Source organism: Pyrus communis, chromosome 15 (genome assembly GCF_041283825.1).
Source record: "Pyrus communis isolate YQ-2024b chromosome 15, ASM4128382v1, whole genome shotgun sequence".
Lineage (NCBI taxonomy): Eukaryota > Viridiplantae > Streptophyta > Magnoliopsida > Rosales > Rosaceae > Pyrus > Pyrus communis.
In genome coordinates, this window is record NC_142579.1 from 30,815,654 (window position 1) to 30,841,028 (window position 25,375).

The following is a 25,375-nucleotide window of genomic DNA, read 5'->3' on the forward strand; positions in this document are numbered from 1 at the left end:
TCTTATACTTTCTCGTGTATGCAATGTTGAGAGAGATATAATGTGCAGAGGAGTGGTGAACGATAAAGCATAATTTGAAGTCTATTAAGGAGGTAAACTGGATCAGATTAATACTTAATATCATACATATACGTACATATAAACAGTGCTCAGATTAATGCCAGGCATCTTTAAGGCTACCATTGATTTTCTAACCTTAAAATTTAGTTCCTGGAATATATTTCTCAAATATTCTGGTGAATGTCTTGTATCGATTGATGTTGAAATGTTTCTAGAAACTACTTGCTAAAAAAAGTATGAAACATCGACTTGTCATTACTATCGAACTGTGAAAAGCGAAAAACAAAAGAGGCCGATGACGAAGCTGACGGTGATGCGTAATCCGCGGATTCAGATATGTGATGATGAGCTTGATGATGAGGATCCATCCCTTGGTCATACCTCGCAGGAAGTGGATCAAAAACATAACCGGCGTGGTCCAAATCATGCATATTTTCCTTCATAGGTTTGTTCCATATTAAATTGATAGGAAACTTCATTTTAATCTTTGGCAAAGATGACTTTTAGACTAAAATCATAAGTAAGATCAAAAATCTAATTTTAGTCCCTTGATACATTAATCACCTCATTTATTAATTATATTTTTTATGTTTTAATTATTTCTCTTTTTCTTCCTAATTTTAATGTATTAATTTTATTTCATTGTAATTATAATTTTCATTTAATTCATCGTAATATATTTTGTTGTAAACATTTAGATAAACAAATTTTTATTTTACAATATATTTCGATATACTTTGTCTTCTTCATTTAGGTACATTAAATTCATTATAATACATTTCGGTGCATACATTTAGGTATACACATTTCAGTACATAAATTTCAATACAAACATTTCGCTACATTATAATACATTTCAGTACATTAGTTTAATATAATACATTTGGGTACATATATTTCGATACACACATTAGGTACATTAGTTTAATATAATACATTTCGGTGCATACATTTGGGTACATACATTTCGATGCTAAAATTTAAATACATTAATTCAATATAATATATTTCGGTACATACATTTTGGTACTAACATTTAGGTACATTAATTGAGTTTTTCAAGTTTGAAGAATGTTAAATAAAATTAATAAATTAAAAAAAAACTTTGGTTTGGTCAAAATATATATTAAAATGTGTATATTAATAAATTTAAATATTTAAAGGGAGACATTGAAAAAAATACACATTAATTATTTTGAATTAAGGATATATTAAGGGACTATACTCAATATGTAATCTAACACCAGATTTATTTTAAATTTCAATCTTCTTCAATGATTAAAGTTAGAAAATCCCTTCAATTAACCCATATTCTCTTCATTCTCATTGTCACGGGACAATTTATGTCTTGTGACACTTCAACAATTACATCAACTTTATTCTTGCCTTGCAAATTGAGCTTATCGTTCGATAGTTGTCCCTGTCAAATGTAATGGGCATCATATGATTCATATATGTGAAATGATTTATTATCCCAGCGTCTTATGCCTACGCAAGCCCGCAACTCAGTATGCTTGGGATTATTTATAACAATAATGGCAAGGGGACAATGATGGTAAAATATATCCGTTAAGCAGTAAAAGTAGAATAGAGTCAGCCCATCAAAATTACGACAATCACTTGGAGGAATATCAAAACTGACTTTATTGCCCTCGTTGAAAGTCAAACCAATCAGGAATAAATATATAGAATAATTCCCTTGGAGGAAAATGCTACCATACCCGTAAGAAATCCATCCCTATATATACATTGCAAGTGTTATATATATATATATATATATATATATATATATATATATATATATATATATATATACACGTACATGTGCGTTTGTGTATGTGTGCGTGCACGATAGACAAGGCGACATGGGAAGAGAGAGAGACCTGTAAGATGTTCCATATTAATCTTACTATGGAAGCTGGTACATGTCTTATGGCTTATCCATGACTATGTTCAATTTCTAAAACAACTGTTACACAAAACCAGAATTGACTTTTTAGAATAAAAATACGATTTTTCATTAAAATTAACAGTACCGGAAGATTTTCGTTAAAATTCCCTAAACATAAACTATCAAAAACTTCGAAATTTAACACACTAGGCATGGATAAATGTATATATCATAAAATGCCTTGCAGAAGACTCAATCCCGAGTATTGTAGGAATATTCATAAGCATGAAACATACTTAAGGTCCCCTGAATTTAATGCAATTAAATTTTGGCAACAACTTTTGAAAGAATTATGAATTTATATTAATTTATGTGCCATTTTTTTGGTGTTACATTTGTATATTATCTAATGTGGTAATAATATATAAATATCACATCAATATTCATTACTTATCACATAAGATGATACATCTATTTAGTATAAATATGTAGTCGCTCTAGCATTACTTGTTCTTTCAATAGTAAGGGCTTTAGAGGAAAACGACATCCTTTTTGCCTTTTGTTATATCAAGTTAGGATGTGGTTAGAATTAATTGGGCTTTTGTACTGAGACCTCAAAGAGAACTTTTTCCTTTGGGTTACTTTGAGTAAAGGCCCAACATTGAAAACCGAAAACCAATTCACAATAGGTAGAGAGGCCCAAATTTATATAATTAGTCAATTCAAATGACGTGAGAGCATATGCGGTCATTTGATATGTAATATCATGTGAATTCAAAATTAATTGACAATGAATAAAGAGATCAATATCTTCTAAATAAATAATACAAGACTTTCATTTTCGACATCAGATAACAGTCTCAAACCCAAGTTAATCTGACACAGATAATATACAGGATGGTTCGACAAGATATTGCTGCATATATAGGGCACATACACCGAACTTAAAAATGTGTATCATAGTGTACATTATGACAATGGACACACACACATATATATAGTTTATCATCTCAGCATGGGGAGTTCCAAATCTCTGCATTTTTAACCTTGGAAATGCTCTCTAGCACTTCGAAGGGAAGAACGTCTCCAATCACAACCACCATCTTGCTCTCCAAGTCTACTTTGTACGACGTCACGCCTGTTTTATTCGTGACGCAAAAACAATTACAGAATCATTGTGAGGTTTGACAAAAACAAATCATCGTGAGGAAGATGATAATTATTTATTTTTATTTTTTTAAATACAAACATGCAAGATCTTGTAAAAATACAAAAATTCACACACCGGCCCAGAAAAAAATATATACATATGTGTATATCTGTATGTATCAAATTATGGCTTGTCTTGAAATCGTCTATAAAAGTTCGACATACCTTCTATCTTTGAGATATGTTTCTCAACTTTTTTGGCACAGCCATGGCAGTGCATGGAAACCCTTAGCACTACCATCTGCATAAGGTTTTTCGCCAACAGAAAATCAATCATTCATCTTCGAACAAACATTGAATCTACTGAGAGTTATCCAATCCATTCTAATCTTAGCCGCCAAACGAGGCCAACAGAGAGAAATGAAACGAGAGAATAATACCTTGGGCTTCAACTGAAAGGCCAACGTCTGTTTAATTCCGGCGACAACATCCGTCAGTTTTAGAAACTGATCCTTTTCGCCGGTTACCAACGGACTGCTTTCGAACTCGTCAAGATTTTCCGACCAGTTCATACAGAAACAAGAACCAGAGCCAGTTGAAGAAATACAAAACCTGTCCAGCACCCTTCCCATACTTAGCTTCCCCATTGCAACAACCAGAACAAACTTCTTAGCCAAACGGACACAAATCTAAAGCCAAACAGAATTTCCAAGCACAAGAAATCTCTACAGCCGATCTGTCCCTCCCAGTCCAGTTAACTAACCAAACTGCCTCAGTGTTGTAAGCCAGTGCAGACTAGTGTGAACATTATAATAGTGTGGGAGGGAGAGAGGGGGAGAGAGAGAGAGAGGGAGAGAGAGTGAGAAGCGCTAAAGGTCAAATATTCATTGGGGAAGGCAAAAGTTGAGCAGACCTAATGAAGCCATGAAGGAGGAAAGGGAACAAGACCCCAGTAGTTTACAATTTATAAAACTCAGCTGGTCAAAAAAATGTAGAAGGGGATCCGAAAACCCAGAAAGAAAAAAAAAAAGCAGTAACTTTTTAAACTGTAAACCAATTCTTAGACCAAAGAACAACACCCCAACTAGATTTTGTCATGTGATCACAGACTCCTAAATTCTTCAAAATACAACTGATGCATGAGAAAGTTCAAAAGTTAATTTGAGATGAAGCTGCAAGTGATTCCTCTCTCTCTCTCTCGCATGTGACAATCCTTCAAAAGATAGAAACCTAATATGCAATAAAAGCTGGTGAGGATGTGCCTAATATTTCATATGATCGAGAGGTGGAGAGAGGGAAGCTCCAAACGAAAAGCTTTACAGTGACCAATGGAGGAAGTAGCAACATACCACGCTTTATGACATGTGATGACTATAGGCACACATCCAAGTTAGAGGCAGAGAATATGTTTATATATAATACATAGTTGAATTAATTTGGAGAGGCATCACGGGAATTGAGCTCTGCACACTATTTTTCACCTTCTGCAGACCGCTTTAATTTCGATTCTTCACTCTGCTTTGATTTGTTCAATTCAATTGGTTAGATAAGTAAAATGAGTGTGCATAATGTTGAGAATGGGTCTCACATGGGCTTATAAGAGGTTGGACAACTCTCTATATTGCAAATTGATTTCATGGTTGAATCTCAACTTTCTTCACATAAATCATTTCCCAGCACCTTTGCTAGGCATGTTTGAACACGAAAAACGTTTAGGTGGAAAAGCTTAATCGAAGAAAAAACAGTTATATTTGGAGAGCATCATAACGAATTATCGAACAAATTTGCATCTAACTAAAGTATATTGCATCTAAATAAGTGTATGTTGATCATTTAACAAAATATTAAGATAAAGCAGAGTGTGATTGACCACCTAATCCGCATGGATTGATGAACCCTTCAAGTAACCCGAAAGTGTTTGTGACGATGGATAATATAATTTAAAAAAAAAAACACTACAAGAATTGAGATATGTTGACAGTTTTGTCATGGCCTTGAATATCAAATGAAAAATGGGACAGACGGCCATCCATTATTGGAGCCCCATGAGCTCACATTAATAATTATACGAATAGAATAATTTCAAAAAAAAAATAAAAAAAAAAATAAAAAAGAGAATGGTTTCTATTCTATTCTTCACAGGTTGGTCCATGTGAAATGGTTTTTTAAAACGGACCAAATGAAACCAAATTTGAAAAAGATGGAAGTGAAGACATGTTAGGCACGTGAGGGGCACATGATTGTTGCTAAATGCAAACAGTAAAAATGTGGTGATATGTTGCATTATGGATCACTAGAGGGGAGCAGCACCACTCATATGGCCTGGTTTTGTTGGGTGGCCAACTGGAGTGCACCTTTTGGTCATGGAGTGATGGAGCGCACTGCAAATGATGTGACAAGACATATATACACACGAAGCTTCATTTTCTGTTGATGGACTTGGAAATCAATGTGGCCATGACAGCAATGATGTGGGATTTATTAGGTTGTCCCACTAACATGCCAAGTACTAGCATAATGGACGTAGGTCTGCGCTGCAGCACCTCTCACACAAAAATGAGTTCGGATGAAACCCATGCGTAAGTAAGTTCATATTCTTACGTAAGAGGTGTCGCATTGAGACGTTATATACTAGAATTCTTCTCCTAGTACACCCACATCAATGGCAAACCAAACCTACTAGAGCTCGATATGTAGTGGATACACATGTTTGTAAGTATTTCAAATATGTGCATTGTGCAATGCATGGAACCTAGATTTTTGAAGGTGTTGCTTTAAATAGGTTATCAGTACTAAAGAAACCAATAACCAATAACAACCACATGAAGTGAAAGACATTACCTTCAATTGAAATTCAATATGCGGAAAAAAACTCACCTTACATTCTTTTTATTAATTTATCTCATCACATGACATGTCAATCTAAGTCCGAAACGTTCGGAAATCTCAATTCAAATAGCTTATATTGTTGTTTCACTACCTTTTCTATGAAAAGACAAAAAATAGCAATTTGGAGACATCCAAGGTTATATGCATTCATCATTCCCGAACGCAGCATACAACCCTCCGTTGTACTGCATCTGCTTCTGGAAGAAATTGAAGAATTTCTTGGGAATCTATATTCCACATGTTTGAATATTACAATTCATTAATTAGCAAATGGTAATAGCAATAAGTGAATTCCATACCTGGAAAATGGAAGTGCAGATCTGACTCTACTGACTCTATATAAAAGAGGTTAGTATTTAAACGGCATTGTTTAGAGATAATATAAAACAATATTAGCTAATGCAAAGCATCTAATTTTCACATGGTATGACATGAATGGCTGGCTATAATATTTGTACATAATTTAGGTTTAATTAATCAAAAGCACGAGGGTTTAATTAAATACAAGCCTCAGCCTAGTTACTGTGGACATGCATGCTGATCATAATATATAACAAAAGCGCATTCTTCCTCTGGGACCAATTCATGGAATCATATATATAGTGCAAGCAATAGTAGTCGGCTATCTATATATATATATGATATACAATGAAATCGTCCACTTATCGTTTGACTTAAGTCTCATAACAGCCAAATCCCATGTGCCCAAGTTATGTTAAAAAAAAGGTCGGTGATTTTTATGATAATACACATCATTTATGTACAAATATCAAACTCTCATATCTAGCAATTATTCTACAAGATTTGTTCGACATTAAAGAAAATATGATATATAATATAGTGGAGATCCATTACTAGCAATAGTAGGGGAGGAGAAACTTGAAAGTTGAAACTAGCAATACTAGGGAAGGATAAATTCAAACGCATTACCTCGGCTCGAACATGATAAAGGCAATTAATCACTTGAACTACAACTCCATTTCTTTTGTGTGTGTGTGTGTGAGAGAGAGAGATATACCTTAGATGTACTAGGAGTGGTTAAACTGCCCAGTGTGCCAGGGCGGTGAATTGGCACGCCAATGCAGCAATGCGGGGCACCATTCATGTCCAGAGTAAAAGGAATTCTAGACAGCAGATTCTACAACGACATCAAATTAATAAACTAATTATAGCACATGATTAGTCATTAGGCTTTTCGTCCTCCGTTTCTTTCGTTTCTTGTCCGCACAAAACCATAATCTCAGTCGACAGTTGCACGACAAATTAAATATTGAGTACGTACCTGATCTGCCTCTCGAGCTCCGACTCTCCGCATCGATCATCGTCACGTCTCACACGAATCGCAACGCTGCGTTCTGCGGATCGCTCTTGTGCTTTGCTTCTTCTACTTTTTTTCTTCTTCCCTACTCCCACTGCATAGGAATTGACGTGGGCTCCAATAGGAAGCTGCAGTAGATAAATAAAAGGTGAAAACTCGAGCCCATATCAAAAAATAAGGAACGCCAAACCCAAATATTGAATGGGCCGATAACCTGGCCCATTGAGATCAAGCCAACGTTTTTTAAGATTTTACTAGAATTCTAAAATTTAGTATTTTACTGACAAAATAACTAACTTCATTTTAAAATTCGAGAAAAAAAAAAAAAAAAAAACTAGATTTGAAGTTATACAATTTAGCGATACATGTACCGTAGGTGTACTTTGGACTACATAAGCACGAAGGTACAAATCACGTAATTGTTTTCGTTTTTCACGCAATATGTATCATATATTTTCCAATGGTATACAAAACGATGCAGTTGTTTTGGTTTTAATTTGTAAGCACCTTATTTTACTCACTCTCTCAATCGTTATAAGGTTGATCGTAGATGTTGATTTTTTTACATAACACGTAATAACATTGTAAATGAGTAACCACTTTAGTCTTATAGAAAAGTAGAAAACTAAGACAAAAATTATTTTCTTTACATAATTAATATTATTAAAAAAAAAAAACATAGAATTAGGTCACATGTTTCAAAAATACTTTTGATTAATAAAGATACAAAAGCCGGCATATTTGATTATTCAATTAAACTTGTTCGAATGATTGTGATGTGAGGCCAAAGACACGAATATGTTGGATTCATCTTATCCATTTTGCAACTATAATCTCAATTCTCAACCAAATATTGACTTTGTACAAGGTCATTGCCCTCTTACAATTCTCTTGTTATAGAGGGTGCAAAATTGCAAATTGCGGATATCGGATATAGTTTTAATAGTTGAAGTTTTTCTGTTCAACTCACTGTGTCTTGGGCAATGTTCTAAAAAACGCTATAGGCGGCTGCCTAGGCGCTAGGTGCCTTGGAACCGAGGCTATTTTGTGCAAAACGGTTGGAAAAATCGGGGTGACTCTAGGCGGCTGGGTGGTTTTTTTTTTTTTTTTTTTTTTGTGAAATTTGTTTAAAGTATAAGTTCTAATTATACCTTGAAATTTTGTTAATTTTATAGACTAGGTGTGTTGTGTATTAACTTAAATTCCGGAATGCTAAAGATAAGTAGCTTACATTACTAAATTTCCTTATTTTCCTCTTATTTTCCATTTTATGTGGTTTTAAATTGTGAACTTGTTGTACATGTGTCATCCTACAATACCATACTATGGTTATATGGCATATATGCTTAATGTGTTTTTAAATTTTGGACTAGTTGGATACTCTATTTTATCATTCTTTTATTATCTTATCCATGAATTTCATACAAGTATAATTTTTTGTAAGTGTCAATATGCACTTATTTACAAGATATACAATAAATTTACCTAAATCTGCCTAGGCGCTAGCCCGTCATCCGACTAACGCCTAGCGTTTTTTACAACCTTGGTCTTGGGTTTAAACTTTTCACCATTTTCTTAGTGTAATTTTTTTTTTTTTTGAATAAATGAGATTATCTATATTGAGGGGGTGAAGGAGTGTGCTAAGCCTCACAATGGATTAGTAATAGTGTGGTTCAATTCGTCTGTGATAAAAATTAGATATAAGACCTCTTACTTACAAATGAAGAGTAATACTATTAGACTGTAATACTAAATGGCTTCTTAGCACAAATTAAAGTAAACACTTCGCATGGATAAGAATGTATCTTTTATAATTTGTGATGAAGATTAATTGAATGTTATATTAAAAGTATAACAATACAAAAGGCTTGCATTTTAATAATGATGACTAAATGCCGGTGTGACATGATAGGCCAACCTTGAAAGCAAAAAGTGGCATGATAGTATGGCATTATTGCCAGCAAAGGTTTGGAATTATATGCATGCCATAGAGACACGTAGCACCACAAACTGTCGTGAAATTTAAGGTTAACAACAAAATCACATATCAACAAATCCAGAACAGTACAAAGTATGCGAGGAAATAAAATTCAAATAATTTCGGATTGTGAATGTTAACATTTCAAAACTAATATATTTACTGTGTTTAATAGAAAAACTCCAATTGAAAAGTATCTCAATTATGTGAGAGTTTTTGTTATTCTAAAATTTCGCGTATCAATTTCGTTTGTAAATTCAATATAATAATTACGTTTAATTTAAAAAAGTGAAACTTTTCCATGTTGATAAGCTCGCGGTTGGAAAATGGGAATTACTTATTCTAACCCATGAGAAAATAGGAAGAAGGTGAAACCCTTCATCCACCATCTCGATTTTCATATTCTTTTCCCATAAGAAATCAATACAAATATTATTATTATTTTTGTATGATCAATTTGCTCCCATCGACGAATAAAAATGCCCCAACTTCAACTTTAGGAATGGATTTTCTGGTTACTATCTCTTCATTACCAAACACATAAAACGGATTTTTTTTCACGTGCCAATTACATGAATTTAAATAAAATGTCAAGTTAGATACTTGTTTGAAAATATTTTTAAAATGATAAAAAAAAAAACTCATGCATATTTTGAAAATCATTTAGTGTTTGACAAAAAAGTTATAAATGCATATGTGATCTACTAACACTTTTTAAATGATTAATCGTCCTTAATTTATCAAGAAAGTTACACTTGTCAAGCGCTTCTTCAACAATAGATGCAATTGGAATGCTTGTACAATTTTTTTTGTTCCAAAGATAATAATGAATTTCACTCAAACATCACTCAAAACCAGTACATTAACGAGTATGAGAACGGTTTTTGAAATTTTAATCGAGTAAAATCCAATGAAAAAAAGCCTACTAAAGAATGGTTGTACAAATTAAACGTACTTCTAATAAAAACGCCAAAAGCGTTCGTAAAAAAGTACTTCCTGATAAACATCACAACCAAAATGATGATTAGTGGAAATTACGATGGTAAATTGACCATTAATCAGTCAAGTCGCCTTGTGTGACCACGGACAAGTTTCAAGCAATAGCGATAGCAACGCCCGCGTCAATATAGCGAACGAACGCCTCGACCGTAGGGACAGGGTAATCCCCTGTGTCCGAGAACACCGTATAATATCCCAATTTCATCCTCTCTCTCTTAACATTTTGTAGGCATCAAAAGCAGAGTTTGGTTAAGCTCTGAGCTGTACAACAGCCATAGCTACACGCCCTCCAAAGATCTGTTACCTTCCATTTGATACACACGAAGCGAGGCAGTGGGTGGATCTCTGCGACGACTTCGTTTGGCTAGAGTTCTGAAGAAGTAGGCTACTTCTTCCTCCATCCGCAGCGAATTGAGGTCAGTACTATTTGTTTCTCGTGGTTGCGTACATATTCCGATTTGTTTCTGCTGTTTGAATGCTCGTTGGCGGCTCTGATTTTTCAGATCCGCCGCAGTATGGTGGTTTCTGTACTGAACAGGTTGCCGTCTGTTTGGTTGCTTAGAAAATGCTGGTGATAAAAGAATATTTGGAGTTGATTGTCTAGTATAGGAATTTGAATTTTGTAGAAGATTTCGATTTGATGTGTTTATCGACTGATTGGTTTGGTTTGGTTTAGTTTAGTTTAGTTAAGTTCATTGCTCTCTGGAAATGAAATCGATACAAAACTTAAAATATCGCTATGATTTCGGCGTAATTTGTTGAGATTCTAGTGGCTAAGTTATGATTCAACTCCGCGTCTTGTCCGAATTTATGTGTTTTTGGTAGTAATTATGGTTTATGATGAAACAGGGAGTGTGAGAATGGCGAGTCGAAAGGAGGAAGAGAAAAATGAACGAATTATTCGCGGCCTTCTTAAACTTCCCGAGAATCGCAAATGCATCAACTGCAACAGTCTGGTACACAATTCATTGCTTTCTTGTTCAATGTTCATTCATTGTTGCTTTCGTTGTTTAACACGTCACTTGTACATCTGATAATTGTATTGTTTGTGTCTCATTATGGTTTAATGGAACTAGATGGAATTCGGTCCAAACTATGTTTACTGAAATTATGTAAAGTAAAATTAACTTATATTTTACATTAGTGAGTAAGAAACTATATGATAGATGCAATTGAATTATTGGAGAATGTAACTTGAGCAAGTCTGATGAAGTATCACACAGACCGTATTTTATATGTAGATTGGCAACCTTAGAAACAAATTATTACCTTAGGAGCAATATTTATGTCCAAAAGATTTGTCATGAGACTAATACTATGGTTTTGAGTTCAAAGAGTACACGTGGGTAAATTTATACGTAAAAAGTATGATTTTGTTGTTAAAACTTACATTCGTCTTTAAATTTCATTTTCTGCCAAGCAGGGGCCACAGTATGTTTGCACAAATTTCTGGACATTTGTTTGCACGAACTGCAGTGGAATACAGTAAGTCATGATGTACTCTGCTGCATTATTTCTTAAAGATATATATTCCTTTTCTCTGCATGTGTGTGTAAAACTGTAGATTCAGTAGAGGCGGAGGGGGATGCAGTGGTTATATATATTTATTTATTTAACTATTCTCCTTTCATGTTTCGAGCGCACCACTTATTGATTTGCTTACGTTGTGTTAATTGCATGAATTGTTTCCAGCCGTGAGTTCACACACCGTGTAAAATCAGTATCGATGGCCAAATTTACTTCACAAGAAGTTAATGCCCTTCAAGAAGGGGGAAATCAGGTATTCATGCATCTCTCTTCTCAGTTCTTAGAGATACATGAGATGTTCTTTCTCTCTGTTGCTTATCTTCTCAGTTTATCTTGGGCTCCTCTCTGCTTCCCCATTACAGCGTGCAAGGGAAATTTATCATAAAGAATTGGACCCACAACGTAATTCCTTTCCTGACAGCAGGTTAGTACTCTTTTATTCAGTATTATGTTAGTGCCAGTAATGACTTTGGTTCTGATTCAAATCTTTGATTCCAGTAATGTTGAGAGACTTAGAGACTTTATTAAGCATGTATATGTGGATAGAAGATATACTGGTGAGAGAAACTTGGACAAGCCTCCAAAGGGGAAAATGGTGAGCTATACTTTATACCAAGTGCTACCATATACCTAAAGTCAACATACTGATTCAGTTTATTCTTCTATCACAATGAAATTGTTGTAAGTGTTTCTGGGTTTAATTTGTTAATTACATGTCATACAGGGTGAGAAAGAAGATTCCTATGACAACAGACGAGTGGATTCATATCAGGGTGGCTCTCGAAGCCCGCCATATGAGGATAAATATGACCGTCGTTTCAGTGATAGGTCTAGTCCTGGTGGAAGAAGTTATGATGGGCAAAGAAGTCCGGGATATGATCAAGAAAGTCGGCAGTCTGGTGATTATAGGAGAAGTCCTGGTCGACCCGAAATTGTGAATGATTGGCGTCGAGAAGATAGATTTGGAAATGGGAGTCGAAATGATGATCGTAGAATATCTGATGGAGATTCTAAAGTGGAAGGAAAATCACCTGAACGACCAAGAGATCTAAATTCGTCTAGTCCCCCTATTGTACGGCCTGTTAGAGAGATTTTGGGGGAGAACACAATACCTCTCCGTATAATTGAACCTCCAAAAGCTAACAGTGCTAGAGCTACTGATAGCTCTGTGCATGCACAGGTGATGATGCTTCTCATCTGAATCATCTTGGTGTTAAAATATGATCTTCCCAAAGTATTCATTTTGTGATTGAAACACTTGATGGTTTTTTAATGCATATTCCTCTATTACACTGTTTTCATTTACATGTGAGACCAATATAATGTTTCAGCCGTTATATGTAAAAGAGCTGCTAGTGCCTGTGTATACATATTTAGTCACAATCAATGTGATTGTGATCCCCCGCATGTCTGCAATTTTCATCTGTATTTCCGAACATTAGTGGTAAAAAATCTGCAGGAGTATTTTCTTGTCTGATTATTCAGTTCATTTTATGATTAAATTGGCTTGATCTAATACATTGCTGGTTTGCGTTATGTTTAGTTACTTTTGAGTTTAATTGCTGCTCATTATTCTCATAAGTTTGTCTGAACAAGTATAGATGCTCTATTTCTACTATTTTTTAATGTTTGCATTTTTTGCTTGCTTGACTTAGCATGGCTTCATGTCAGCTTACCGTAATGCTTCACACTTTCCCATAGTGATATCTGTGTTAGTCATGTTACATAGAAGATGATCGAATAGTGTATTTGTTTGGTAATTTTGTCTTTTTATTATCATTCCCAAAATAATATAGTAGAGTTGCTTTTATACTCCTTTTTAAATAATTTCAGAGAAGTGTGTCGTCCAGCAGCTTGGCCTCCTCTAATGGGAACCCAGTGGAAGTGAAGCCGGAGACTTCTGGAAGTTTAATTGATTTTGATGCTGATATTGAACCTACTCCAGCTGCTGCAGTTCCTCAAGCGCAACAACCTACTGTAGCTCAATCCTTATCACAGCCAGCAAATTTAACCAATGACAACAATTGGGCCTCTTTTGATGTTGCTCCAGCAGTAACAGTACCTCAAGCTCCTGGGAATGTGAATTCATTAGAATCTCTACTATCACAATTATCAGTTTCAGCACCTGTCCCTAGTTATACTTCTGGGACTGCAGGTAATATTGGTGCTCCCACAGTTGCACCAGTAAGCAGCTTGTCAACATTTCCCCCTGTTGGTGCTCCGGTTCCTGCCCCTGGATCTCAAGCATTCCCAGTAAATGGTGGTAATTTCCATTTGAAAGATGCTGCTTCTGGCCAATGGCCTACCATGCAGCATCATCAACCTTCATTATACCCTGTTACTGGTATTCAACCTGCTGCACAACAATACATGCCTTCTGTCGATGGAACTTCGACTATTGCATCACAGTCGTCAGCTGGGGATGCAAAATCTACTGGAAGAAGAGAACTTCCTGCGGTAATTATACTTTTTGTTGGCTTTGCTGGCATCATCATAATATATAAGCTAGATGTACTTTTTGGTCCTGTAGTTTAAGCCCTCTTTAACCCTTGTTCTAATTTAAACTAGTTTACTCTGTAGTTGCTAGCATTTTTGGTTTACATTTTGTCACACAGAGAAAATGTGAATTTTTGCATTAATTTCTCCAAAATCGAATATCAGTGTGACCAATGCAACAAATGTGGAATTGAGACTTTCCGAATTGTAAACTTCTTTACCTATAGAAAATTTTCAATTTTCCATCAACCATGTGACAAAAGTGAAAATTTGGTCGCATTGAAAATGTTGCAAAGTATAAGGGTAAATTTGTTGAGGTTACCCTACAGGGACCAAAGTGCAGTAACCTAAACTTTAGGGACCAAAAGTGAAATATCGATTAGATATGTATGTACACATGTATTTGATTAAATCTGAATTGATTGCAGGATATTTTTGCAATGAACTATCCATCCTTTCCTGCACCAGTTCCTGGATGGCAAACTGGTCCACGTGGTATGGGGTTTCCTATGCCATATAACACTGCAGTGGTATTGTCTCTCAATTCGACATTTTAAAGATAATGAGTTGGTTATCTTCACAAAATGATTGGTATAAACCATTTCTTAAACTTGTATTTGAATCTCTGTTTATAGCCCATGCTCAATTATCAGCAGTCTTCAAAGTCAGCAAACCCATTTGATGTAAAACGTGAACCACAAATACAAGCATCAGCGGTATGTGATTTCAATTCATCTTAAGTTATCCTAATTAATGCACCTCTACCTTTTTGGTGGTATTTTATATTGTCATTTGACATATCTGTAAAAGAATATATGATGACATGCATGTTTGCTGAACTTATGAATTTCGTATGGTTTATCAATCCGTTAGAAGATTGAGTAGACTTGGAAAGGGAAGTTTGAGTAAGAAGTAGAACTAGAACAGGAAGGTTGTATCACTATTAAATTCAAGAGTGAGGAAATACTTTATTTCAATAAATTTACAAACTTAAAGGTGGCTGGAATCGCTTGCTTGTGTTAGTTTGATGTACATTATTGGCCAATTCTTTAACCACATAAATCTTGTGGTTGTCTATATATAGTACTGGAAGAGTTTGAAATCTTGAATCCTCATTCCTTATTCTTATCCGTAACAGAACGAGTTTTACATCCCGTGGTTGTTTAGATAGATTGACTTTTAGTTTGCTCAAATCAATGACTCACCAGAAAACATGCTTTATTAGTTGGAATCAGGACCCACGCATTTGTTTTTAGCTGTATATGTTCTTGATATCTCATCAATTGATGCATCTATTTGAGCTTCTTTGATGTGTTTTCTGTTGATGCAGTTTCCTTCCTTGCAAGCTCCCCTACCAAATGCCCAGCCTTTATCCCCATTGGGTTTAATGCGCACGTCCAGCCTTGGTGCTCCCTCGTCAGCATGGATGCCCCTCCAATCATCACCATATTCATCAGCGGTGCCTCCCCAAGCACCACAATATGCATCACAAGTGCCTCTCCAAGCACCACAGTATGCATCACAAGTCCCTCCACAGCCACCACAATTTGCATCACAAGTGCCTCCTCAGCCACCACAATTTGCATCACAGATGCCACCAAGTAATATATTGCTGCTTTTTCCCCTTTTTTTTCATCTAGTAAATAGTGAAAGAAGTTTCTGATTCATCTTTCTTTAGTGGTTTGCTATCCACACACCTCTTTTTACTTCTCACACACATCTTGTTATTTTCCATCCATTGATCTTCTTCAATTCATCCAATCTGACGGCCGAAAATTAGAAGGGTGTGTGAGAAGTAAAAAAGAGTGTGTGGATAGCACACCCCTTTCTTTATTAGAAATGAGTGCCTAATTGTGGTTTGATAATCTCAGGGGCCTACATGGTGCAACAAGTTCCGAGTAGCATCCCACCTTCCGGGTAACCATAAGTTTGAGTTTTTTTTTTATTTACCATCTAAAATTAGTAGTTCCTCTAAGTTTTTCTGGTTCTTCTACTTTACTAGCTGTCCTCATAGTTTCACAAATGCAGGGTGTTATATTCCCGATTGGAACATAAGACTTTCTTGCTTTTCTGAATATAAATTCTGCATATGTTGAGTCCCCAAAAAAATAAATACGCTTGTGAAGATTTTAGAGTAATTTATATATTTTGATGAGATTATTTGTTAATTGTGATTTCCCTAACCTATTTTTCCTGCTTGTAGGTATCAAGGGGCAGGAGGCTTTGGCACCGATGGGGCTTCTTTTGGTTCATTAAATATGGATCAACAGCTGGCGGGTAGATTCTCAGCGCCCGCTACCCCAAATCCTTTCTCTTCGACGGGAGGAAATCCATTTGGGTAGATGAAAAAACATAAGATGTCTCTAATCCCATTTAGGGTAAGCATCGTCTTGCTGCTCCCGCTGCCCGTCAAATTGCTGGATGGAAAGTTTTGGTTTCTATCTCGGTAGTTTTTGAGTTATCCGATGCAGCCTAATGCGAGATTGTTCTATTGGATCATCACCGGGGGTCACAAGTCAAAAGGTCGACCTTCCCGTCATGTACAATTTGTTTGTTGTTTGTAAGAGAGAGAGAGAGAGAGAGAGAGAGTATAGTTAAGAGGGGAATTAAGTTGTAGAGTTTGCTTCAATGGGGACCCTAGGTATCTTCTTTTTTCTAGCCAAGGTGTTTCTTTATTACTTTTTAATTTTCATTGCCTACTTTGTTGTATGATGTTGCATCCCATTGTTATGCTGTGAGCTCATTGAGTCTAAGGTAGTTGGTGGAACAGTAACAATGATTTTACAGTGAATGCAGTTTGTACGTACGATCGTCGATCGAGTGGGGAGATTATTTTCCGATACGTTATTTTACGGTTTTGCCTTTGGTTCTCTGTTTTCAGTAACGTTGCAGCTTCGGGTATTTCTTTTGGTTTCTTGGCTTCCAAGAAACGTCAAATTTAGGCGGACAATATTATTTGGTTTTTCTGTAAATTACTCGGTAATTATCGCTGCTTAATTAACATGCTAACCTTCGTATAAAAACTAAAAAAACATTTTTACTACCGTGATGTTTTGTATCAATGTAAATGTGGAGAGGAATTCAAAATTTTATTATTAGCACAGAATGTTACGTTGGCGGGGTACCCGTGCCCAGGGCCAGAAGTTAGAGTAGCTAAATAAGTCCTCAACTGCAAAAGAACCAATTGGCAATTTGCTATAGTATTGAACATAACAAACGACCTCTTGGGGTCAATTCGTGAAGAGCAAATATAGCCTACTCCAATGCGTTCTTGTTGGGCATGTGATCTTGATAGACATCGTGAGCTTAGGTGTAGTCAAATTGGTTTACACATGGTGTCTCTTTTTGCACTCTAATCCTAATTTCCTCTCTATAACTATAAACCGCCGGAATATGCGTCAAACATTTCAACAACCAATCACGGACCTCAAAAAGATAAAGAAACTCTTTCGAGGACCCAAATTATATTTTCTTTTTCAATATTGTAACAAATAATAATATGCTAAGATTATTCTAAACCATATTTGCTCACACTACATATGGAGAAGAAAGTGTTATGAATTCACAACACTACATGGTATTTTGGATAGGAGGACATAAAATGCTTTTAAGTACAGGGTAACTTGTATGTATTTTTCTTTCCCTCCTTAATCTTCACACAGTAGGAATTGGAAGTTGCAGTCAGTTCATTGGTGTAAAGTGCCGGCAGCACTGCTGCCCATGGCGGCCTGAGGAGGTTCTTCTCGAGTGTGTGCCAAGTTTTGATCCTCGAGGCTGATGCTTGGACACTCCCATATGTACAACCGATGAATGGGGCAAGATGTAGAAATAAACTTGTTCAACTTAAGCGGATTCCGCCGTTTGTCTGCTCTTCCATATGATTGGAGCCACCAGCATCCATACTGCAAAACGTAAAAGTTTCGTCTCAATTGAAATCCAGAAAAACTCAAATGCAGAATCCTGTCATCAATTTGTAACTCAATCGATTTCGTTTTGTGTTCTATACTCACAATACACGCAGACGGCGATCCACTCGTTCACAATCCTCACCCAAGTGCTGGCCCATCCCACATCAAGTGTAAACCTGCAGAATGAAGAAACTTGTTGAGCAAGCAAGAACGAAAGGGGCTCAATTTTAATTCACAAAGGTGGCGAAAAATACTTTTTCATGGACTGATGAGTATTCCAACCAATCAGCAGCATTGCAAAGTACATTGCTCCCGTGGCAAAAACAAAATGGAAGAATCCATAACCATATGGAACATCATCCTCAGATTCAGTCTCGTCGTTCCTGAACTGCAGATGTTGTCAGACACATTCTAAATGAAATATAAGGTGATCGATTAAAAGTTATTCAGACGGTGGAGCAAACCTTAAAGCATTTGGAATCTATGCCGGTTGAGAATGTCGCGATAACCATTGCAAGCACGGCTATAACAAAGCTCTGTCAACAAATAAGTCATTGTCACAATTTTGTGTAGGAGAAAAGAAACATCTGTGAGCAATATTAAGAGTAGAGTATCACTATGATGGTGAGCCAATCTGTTTTGGTTGAATCCTCTGCCTTCTTGTTGCAACTTGTCCCCGCTGGTTCACTGCACTCGAAAGCAACAATTATGTATCAACGGAATTCACAAATATAACCAGTCACAAGGTGGTGATCAACTCTGTGCGTGATTGTAGATATTGAAAGATTATGCAGCAATGCCATATAACATCTGTGAAATCTCAAATTGCACTAGCAAAACTTAAAACTGTACCTTCTAATAGCAAACCAGCAGATGAATACTATATAGAGCCCCATGAGACCCGGAGTCAAGATGCCGGCATTCACCTGTTCCGGGTGGAAATTAGCCAGCAAAACCACATTAAAACAAGGTTGAAAACCCGAAGGCAGGGTGATTAGCGGAACTTACATTCGGGTGGAGAGAGACACTGGTCATGAGTTGCAGTAGTACTAATGTCCAGGTAATGAAGAAAATGTTGAGGAGGCAAGTTGGTTCTGGTGCATACCATATGTACATCAATATGATCCCCACTAAGCATACAACATGTGCAGTAATTGCAAGTAACGTCACATAAATCCGGCTGCAGTGAAAACCTAAATTTAAATTAGCCCAAAATTCCAAGTAACGATATGGCTAGTAGCTACATTGAATTTGTTTCTAATGTCTGCGAAAAATGGAGATCCGATTTAGTTTAAACAAAGTCTTACCATCTTTCTGATTTGGTAGACTGACACCAATCGTTCAGCCACTTAATGAAACTGATTATGCTTATTAGCTGAATCAAGAGAAAAACCCTGATAGAACAATACCAGAACTTGTTAAAAGAATACCCAAGAAACACATTTCGAAAGGTGAAAAGAAAGTGCATAGGGAATAAATGTAACAACATCGAATCATACCCGGCACCAAAATGAGCAATCTCTCCTGCAAAAAGATTGTATCAGGTGGACGAAATTGGGTAGTTTCAAAATGAAAATGCAATTTAAAAGATGAATAACAAAAAACGGTTTTGGTTTATTTGGCTGACATTACACTAACCATATAGCTGAATGATTTTAGCAGGAAGCACAAAGGGAATGATGATGAAGGAAACCCACATGACAATCTTGGCAGACCACCATCCGGATTGCCACAAATCTCTGGGCTCGTTCAACTTTGATGTGCCAATAGTCGAAAGGAACATTGTGAAATAGAACAACTGATGAAGTATTAAGGTTTTACTTTACTTTGATCCACACGTAGACAACTAGAAAAATCATATGAAAGAGTGATAAACCTCGTCTCATCAATTGAAATAGTCCAGTTCAAACCGAGCCACGCAGAACAAAACAGAAAAAAAGGATACAAAGCAACCCAAGCTCACACGTAGGACTCCTTCTGCACCCAAACAATCCTTCACACCATGACATCCTTTTAATCCTGCACTCACAGCCAAAGGGTTTTAAACATTCTGCACTAATAATGTTTTGATTAACCCACATGTTTAAGATACTAATCATGTTTATCGAATCTATAGCAATGTGTTCATAAGTAAGTAGAGTAGAGGAGAGAAGGAAATCTTACTCTCCATCTCCGTCAACACACTGCTTCCGTAATCCCGGACAGCCCATGCCATAAGATTTGCTATCAAAAACATGAATCCATAGACATATCTGGCCATCCATGGATTCGAGCCATTGCGAAATTGGCTGAACCATGAATCAACCTTGACTTTGAGTCCACTCCACTGATAGTTTCCAGCTGATCCACCCTCCTCCATTTCTACTCCATTCAAAACTTGTTCAAGCTTTCTTCATCAATCAGATTTAAATAAGTGGGGTTTCTCTCTCTAACTGTCAGATTCTCTCACTCTCTTCCCTGCATAGTTGGGAGAAAATCACATGCATTTCATAGGAGATCTATACGTACAGTTACCAAATAGTCAAAACTAACAAATTAAAATAATGGGCTCAAATCTGGTTTGGTATTTAACAACATGGGTTGGTGATAGATTCTGTTCGAGGAGAGCAACTTTTATTGGTGGTGTTTCATGCAAGTTCTTCTCATGTCGCATAGTCCAAATAAAATGCAATCTTTTCATAAAAAATGTGATTTAAACGTAACCCGTCTTCTATACACAACTAGACGTGCACCAAAATGAAATCTTTTTTTCTCAAGAAATGCAATCTTTTACCTATAAATGGAATTTGGGACAAAACCCATCTTCTATATTTGGCTGAAAGATGTACCAGAATAAGCAAAGACTACCATGCCATACTTGTGATGGTCACAAATTCTGCCCAAAAGAAGGAACTTTGGGCACAAATTATATAAATAAAACACTCAAAAGTGTCAAATTTCATGGAAAAGGTGCCGACTTTCTTAAGGAAAAGAAAAAACAAGAATGCCGATATCTCCACTCCTGTGTCTCATTTTATCACCCACATAAAAATAAAAATTTTATTACAAGTTTACCTCTTGATGAAATGACATATAAGGACCTAGCAGTTGTTCGAAGTTCAACCTTTGATTTTTACTGTTCTAACGAACTACTTTTGCTCTCTCGGCTCCTTTTTATCCTCTTTTCCCTCACACTATTATCCTCCTGTTCTTTTTTTTTCCCATCTGATTTATTTTTTGTTTCTAAATTTTTTTCATGCTTGTTGGTCACCCGATATGTTAATTTTGGGATTTATGTTTTTGCTGGATGTGGTAACAGTGAGGATGGTAGGCTAGGTGATGTTTAATGGTATGTTTGATCTGCTGCTTTTACTATTGCCGCTCCTTCATCAAGATGCAAGATTCTCTGTATTTTGTCTTTACTGGAGCTTCGTCGATATCAGTGACAAGCGCAAGGAGGAAGTATCAATAGTGAATGCGAAGAGGAAGAATTGGCAACGGCTCCGGCGTCGCTGAGATAAACCTGTTCGAGAATTACAGAGTCGGGAGGCTGCTGGGGTGCAGGGCTTTCGCGAAGGTGTACCACCCGCGAAACGTGGCGTCAAGGCCCTCAACAAACAGAAGATGCTCGAGGGTGGGTTCACGGTGGACGGTGAAATGGGTTGCCGTCGAGTTGCGTTGTGTTGTATGGGGTTGGGTGGTAGTTGGGCTGAGTGATTTTTGCGGTTTATTTCTTTCAATTTCTGGAAAATAGTAGAATATATTAAGGTCGTTTTAGGAAGATTGGTGGGTGGAGAAAGAGTTTTTTTTTAATTTTTTTAATTTTTTTGAGGGGCGATAATATAAGGTGGGGTGAAGAAATAGGATTGTAGGTAGGTCTAGTATCTCTCAAAAACAAAGAAAAGTGGGATAGAGAGCATTATCCTTGAGGTGGTGGTTAACTTGGTTTGCACTTGGAAATAAAACCTTCTCAAGATCACCACAATAATTGGGATGCTTTTTCGTTGAGTGGGTTTTTTTTTTGGGGGCAGAAGTTTGGGCGAGTGGGCTACAACGACAGAAACGGGCGTTGCACGACAACATCAATACCATAATTGATGATAGGGAGAGCTAAGTATATTCTTCGACAAATTCTTATTATGACGATTACACTGTCACGTAATGTTATTAATTTATGTGTTATAATATGATTGTTGCAGTAGCCGAATTAATTAATCTAGCAAAGACTTGATATATGTTATAAAATGAGTGCATTAATAACTCTGCATGATAGTGTAACGATCGTTCCGAAAAATGGTTTCATATTCTCTCCTAACCGATGGAGCTTGATTAGAATCAGATGCAGCAGAATAAGCATTAAGCAGGCAGGCCAAATGGATCTGCTTGAGAGTTATGGAATTCAGGTGGTGAATATTTTAGACGGCTTAGATTTAGAGCACAAAGGTAGGACCCACAAGTCCACACATTTGACGAAGCAAGAAAAAAGCGGATGATCTGCACCACATCCAGGGGAGGAATGACGTGGTAGTCCACAGCTCCAAACTCTCAGATTTTTATTTTTTATTTTTTATTTTTTATTTTTATTAATTTATTGCTTTATATTATTAAGTAGGAGAGCATTTCTTCAACTGCAAGTCTGCAACGGTGCTCCGTGCCTGAACATCTTCCCACTGAATTCTGCAATTTTTCTCTTAGGACGATTATACCCTCAAATTCTTTACTCTTTTTTGGCGAGTTTATGCTAAAGAAATAGCTACTTATGGAGATTTATGTTTTGATCATTAGATGGGTCAACTTGTAATTTGACTCTTTATCACTAATATAATATAAATCTGCATATTTTTTGCTTTAGCCTGTCTCCAAAGAGCACAAAAGGAAGACAACCCGACTAGGCAAAGTAGAAAAAGGTGCCAGAAAAAATATTTAAAAAAAAAAAAAAAAAAAACTGACTTTACTCTTTGAGAAAAATATTAAACAAGACAAAAAAATTCGTGATAATGTGAATATTTATATGATTATATGTACATGCTTCGATTTTGTTTTCCTTCGGTTTCTCACCAACCAAACAGAAATTCCAGCATTTGAGCCTTGTGATCATCGGAACATTTTTAAAACTTGAAATGGTTCTCACTTCTCAGTTCTATTACAATTATATGAACAAACCAAAAAAAAAAGTTATGAAAGAATAAAAAATTTTGGATTTTGAGAAGAAAGAACAGAACCCAGATTAATATCAACTCCAACACACAGAAAGATCGAATCTTTACCATCTAAAATAATAATAAAAAATAAAAATAAATGTCGAGAAAAATTGTAGAAATTGAAGATTAGTGAGTGAAAGAGAGAGTACCTGAGAGATGAAGTGGCAAACGGGCAATGCACAAATGGAGGAATCAAGTAGTGAGTTGGGAGCTTCGAGAGCCTCTCTCTCTCTCTCTCTCTCTCTCTCTCTCTCTAAACCTCTGAGAATCTGAGACTCTCTCTAAACTTCTGGGAGTCTGAGACTCTCTCTCTCTCTATGTCACAGATTACGACAAAACAGAGAGAGAGGCAGCTCTGTTTTATTTTGTTTTAGAGAGAGGGAGAGAGATTGCTTTGAGAGGTTTTGCTTTGCTTTGGGTGGTTTCCTTTATTCTTTCTTTTTCCCGCCGTAAGCTTACTGTCTCCGCTTCCCGTCGTATCTTTCAATGTTTATTTTACTAGTTTACGGTTTTAACCTAATCAACCAAATATTCATTAAATTAAAATTAAAGAGAGAACAAATTGCCAAATTTAACCTAAACGACACAAATTATAATGATTGGTGATTAGTGTTTGGTTAAGTACCAGTTTGGCACAGCTGAAATTATAAAAAAGTTGAGGTCTTTTTAGTGTTTGGTAAACACACTGAAACCAGCTTTTTTTCACTGTTGAGGGTGAAAAAAGGCCAAAATCCTGAAGCCGCAAATCATAGCTTTGAAAAAACAGTTTTTTTTTCAAAACATGCGGATGTACAGTGCAATGTTAATGAACCTTTCTAAATTCCAATAACACCCTCGTTAGTTTTACAAAATGACAATCCTTGTCCCTAAAACAACTGGAAAGATTATTCTCACATCATAGCAAAAGCAGTTTTTTTTAAAAAACACAATATGAAACTAGCCCGAATGCACTCATTCTTAATGATTAAATGTTGAATATGTGAAGCCGGTCACTAATGTGGAAAACAAACAACCCAACAAAATAATATAAGCAAGGCTGACAAAAACAAAAAAAAAACAAAAAACAAAAAACAAAAAACAAAAAAAGCAATGTTAAGACAAAGAAACATACAAGCTCCTTAAAACATAGTAATTAACTTTTTTTTTTTGCTCGTTGATACACGTAAGAGCGCAACAACACTCCTCGTGTATGTACAATAGTGGGCTTCCTCGACAGTGAGGAAATTTAATATCAATTGGAATTTGATTACAAGTATATGAGTTCTTTGATTAGTCGTGATAAGCTTTGGGAAACTAACGGTGGACAAAACAACCCAACAACCTCACGGCAACATTAGTATTTGATACATGCTTGACATAATCATGTTTTTAAGTTAATTATGATAACTATGATACCAGGTTTGCATTAAAAAAGAAACCCTATGTTACTTTCGTTTATACGTATATACATTGCATAGAAATCCATCTCATAAACCTTCTTCTTTAAAATCACTACAAAACTGACAATAATTTAATTAAATTCAGTGATATTGTTAATTATATTAGTCCCACAAATCACATGCCTCTTTTTTAAATTACAAATAAAATTATTATTTTAAACTACACAATGAGAGATAGAGGGTTTAAACCATAAACAAAATGAGTTGAAGAGAAAAAAAATTATCTGCCAATTTACAGATAATTCAAGCATTTTTGTATACTTAAAAATCAATGCACAACCCCCCATATTTCAAGTCATAAGTATTTTTTAGGTCATTTTGACGTCACTTAATTTAGTCACAAGTTTAACATCACAAAAAATAAATGATAAATTGATGCGTAGAATCTTTTGAAGGCCAAAACTTCAAGAATATAATATATTAAACTTAAAAAGATTATATTAAACTAAGGTTGATTGCTAGAGTTTAGTGGGTGATCAGAGTATAATTGAGAAATATTCTCTAATATCAATTGGTAAGCTCACAATACAAGGGCTTGATG

The 25,375-nt window shown here is 35.8% G+C and overlaps 3 protein-coding genes across 7 annotated transcripts; 1 reads left to right on the forward strand and 2 right to left on the reverse strand.

Annotated features, from left to right (window-relative positions):
- Positions 1–2,762: 2,762 nt before the first annotated feature.
- Positions 2,763–4,908, reverse strand: LOC137748548 (protein SODIUM POTASSIUM ROOT DEFECTIVE 2). The gene is made up of 3 exons (XM_068488719.2): positions 3,541–4,908; positions 3,326–3,401; positions 2,763–3,089 (listed from the first exon to the last, which is right to left on the reverse strand). The coding sequence occupies exons 1-3, from the start codon at positions 3,745–3,747 to the stop codon at positions 2,962–2,964; spliced, it is 411 nt and encodes a 136-aa protein (XP_068344820.1). The 5' UTR covers positions 3,748–4,908; the 3' UTR covers positions 2,763–2,961.
- Positions 4,909–10,367: 5,459 nt separating this feature from the next.
- Positions 10,368–17,154, forward strand: LOC137741397 (uncharacterized). Of its 3 annotated transcripts, XM_068481122.2 has the most exons (13): positions 10,368–10,700; positions 11,134–11,240; positions 11,708–11,769; positions 11,977–12,064; positions 12,174–12,235; positions 12,310–12,406; positions 12,536–12,991; positions 13,645–14,268; positions 14,736–14,837; positions 14,943–15,023; positions 15,638–15,908; positions 16,179–16,224; positions 16,511–17,154. In XM_068481122.2, exons 2-13 carry the CDS (start codon positions 11,145–11,147, stop codon positions 16,647–16,649), a joined length of 2,124 nt encoding a protein of 707 aa, XP_068337223.1. In that variant the 5' UTR covers positions 10,368–10,700; positions 11,134–11,144; the 3' UTR covers positions 16,650–17,154. The 3 variants fall into 3 exon arrangements, with proteins under 3 accessions (XP_068337223.1, XP_088542711.1, XP_088542710.1); XM_088686585.1 differs by lacking the exon at positions 16,179–16,224 and having other exon boundaries at positions 10,443–10,700; XM_088686584.1 differs by lacking the exon at positions 11,708–11,769 and having other exon boundaries at positions 10,523–10,700.
- A 558-nt stretch (positions 17,155–17,712) lies between these two features.
- Positions 17,713–23,936, reverse strand: LOC137746231 (uncharacterized). Of its 3 annotated transcripts, none has more exons than XM_068486314.2 (13): positions 23,545–23,936; positions 20,379–20,672; positions 20,161–20,234; positions 19,854–20,013; positions 19,715–19,739; positions 19,523–19,609; positions 19,224–19,395; positions 19,068–19,141; positions 18,833–18,902; positions 18,680–18,751; positions 18,470–18,603; positions 18,318–18,391; positions 17,713–18,209 (listed from the first exon to the last, which is right to left on the reverse strand). In XM_068486314.2, exons 2-13 carry the CDS (start codon positions 20,572–20,574, stop codon positions 18,151–18,153), a joined length of 1,197 nt encoding a protein of 398 aa, XP_068342415.1. In that variant the 5' UTR covers positions 20,575–20,672; positions 23,545–23,936; the 3' UTR covers positions 17,713–18,150. The 3 variants fall into 3 exon arrangements, with proteins under 3 accessions (XP_068342415.1, XP_068342409.1, XP_088542712.1); XM_068486308.2 differs by having other exon boundaries at positions 19,703–19,739; positions 23,545–23,729; XM_088686586.1 differs by lacking the exon at positions 23,545–23,936 and adding an exon at positions 21,270–21,395 and having other exon boundaries at positions 19,703–19,739.
- Positions 23,937–25,375: the final 1,439 nt, after the last annotated feature.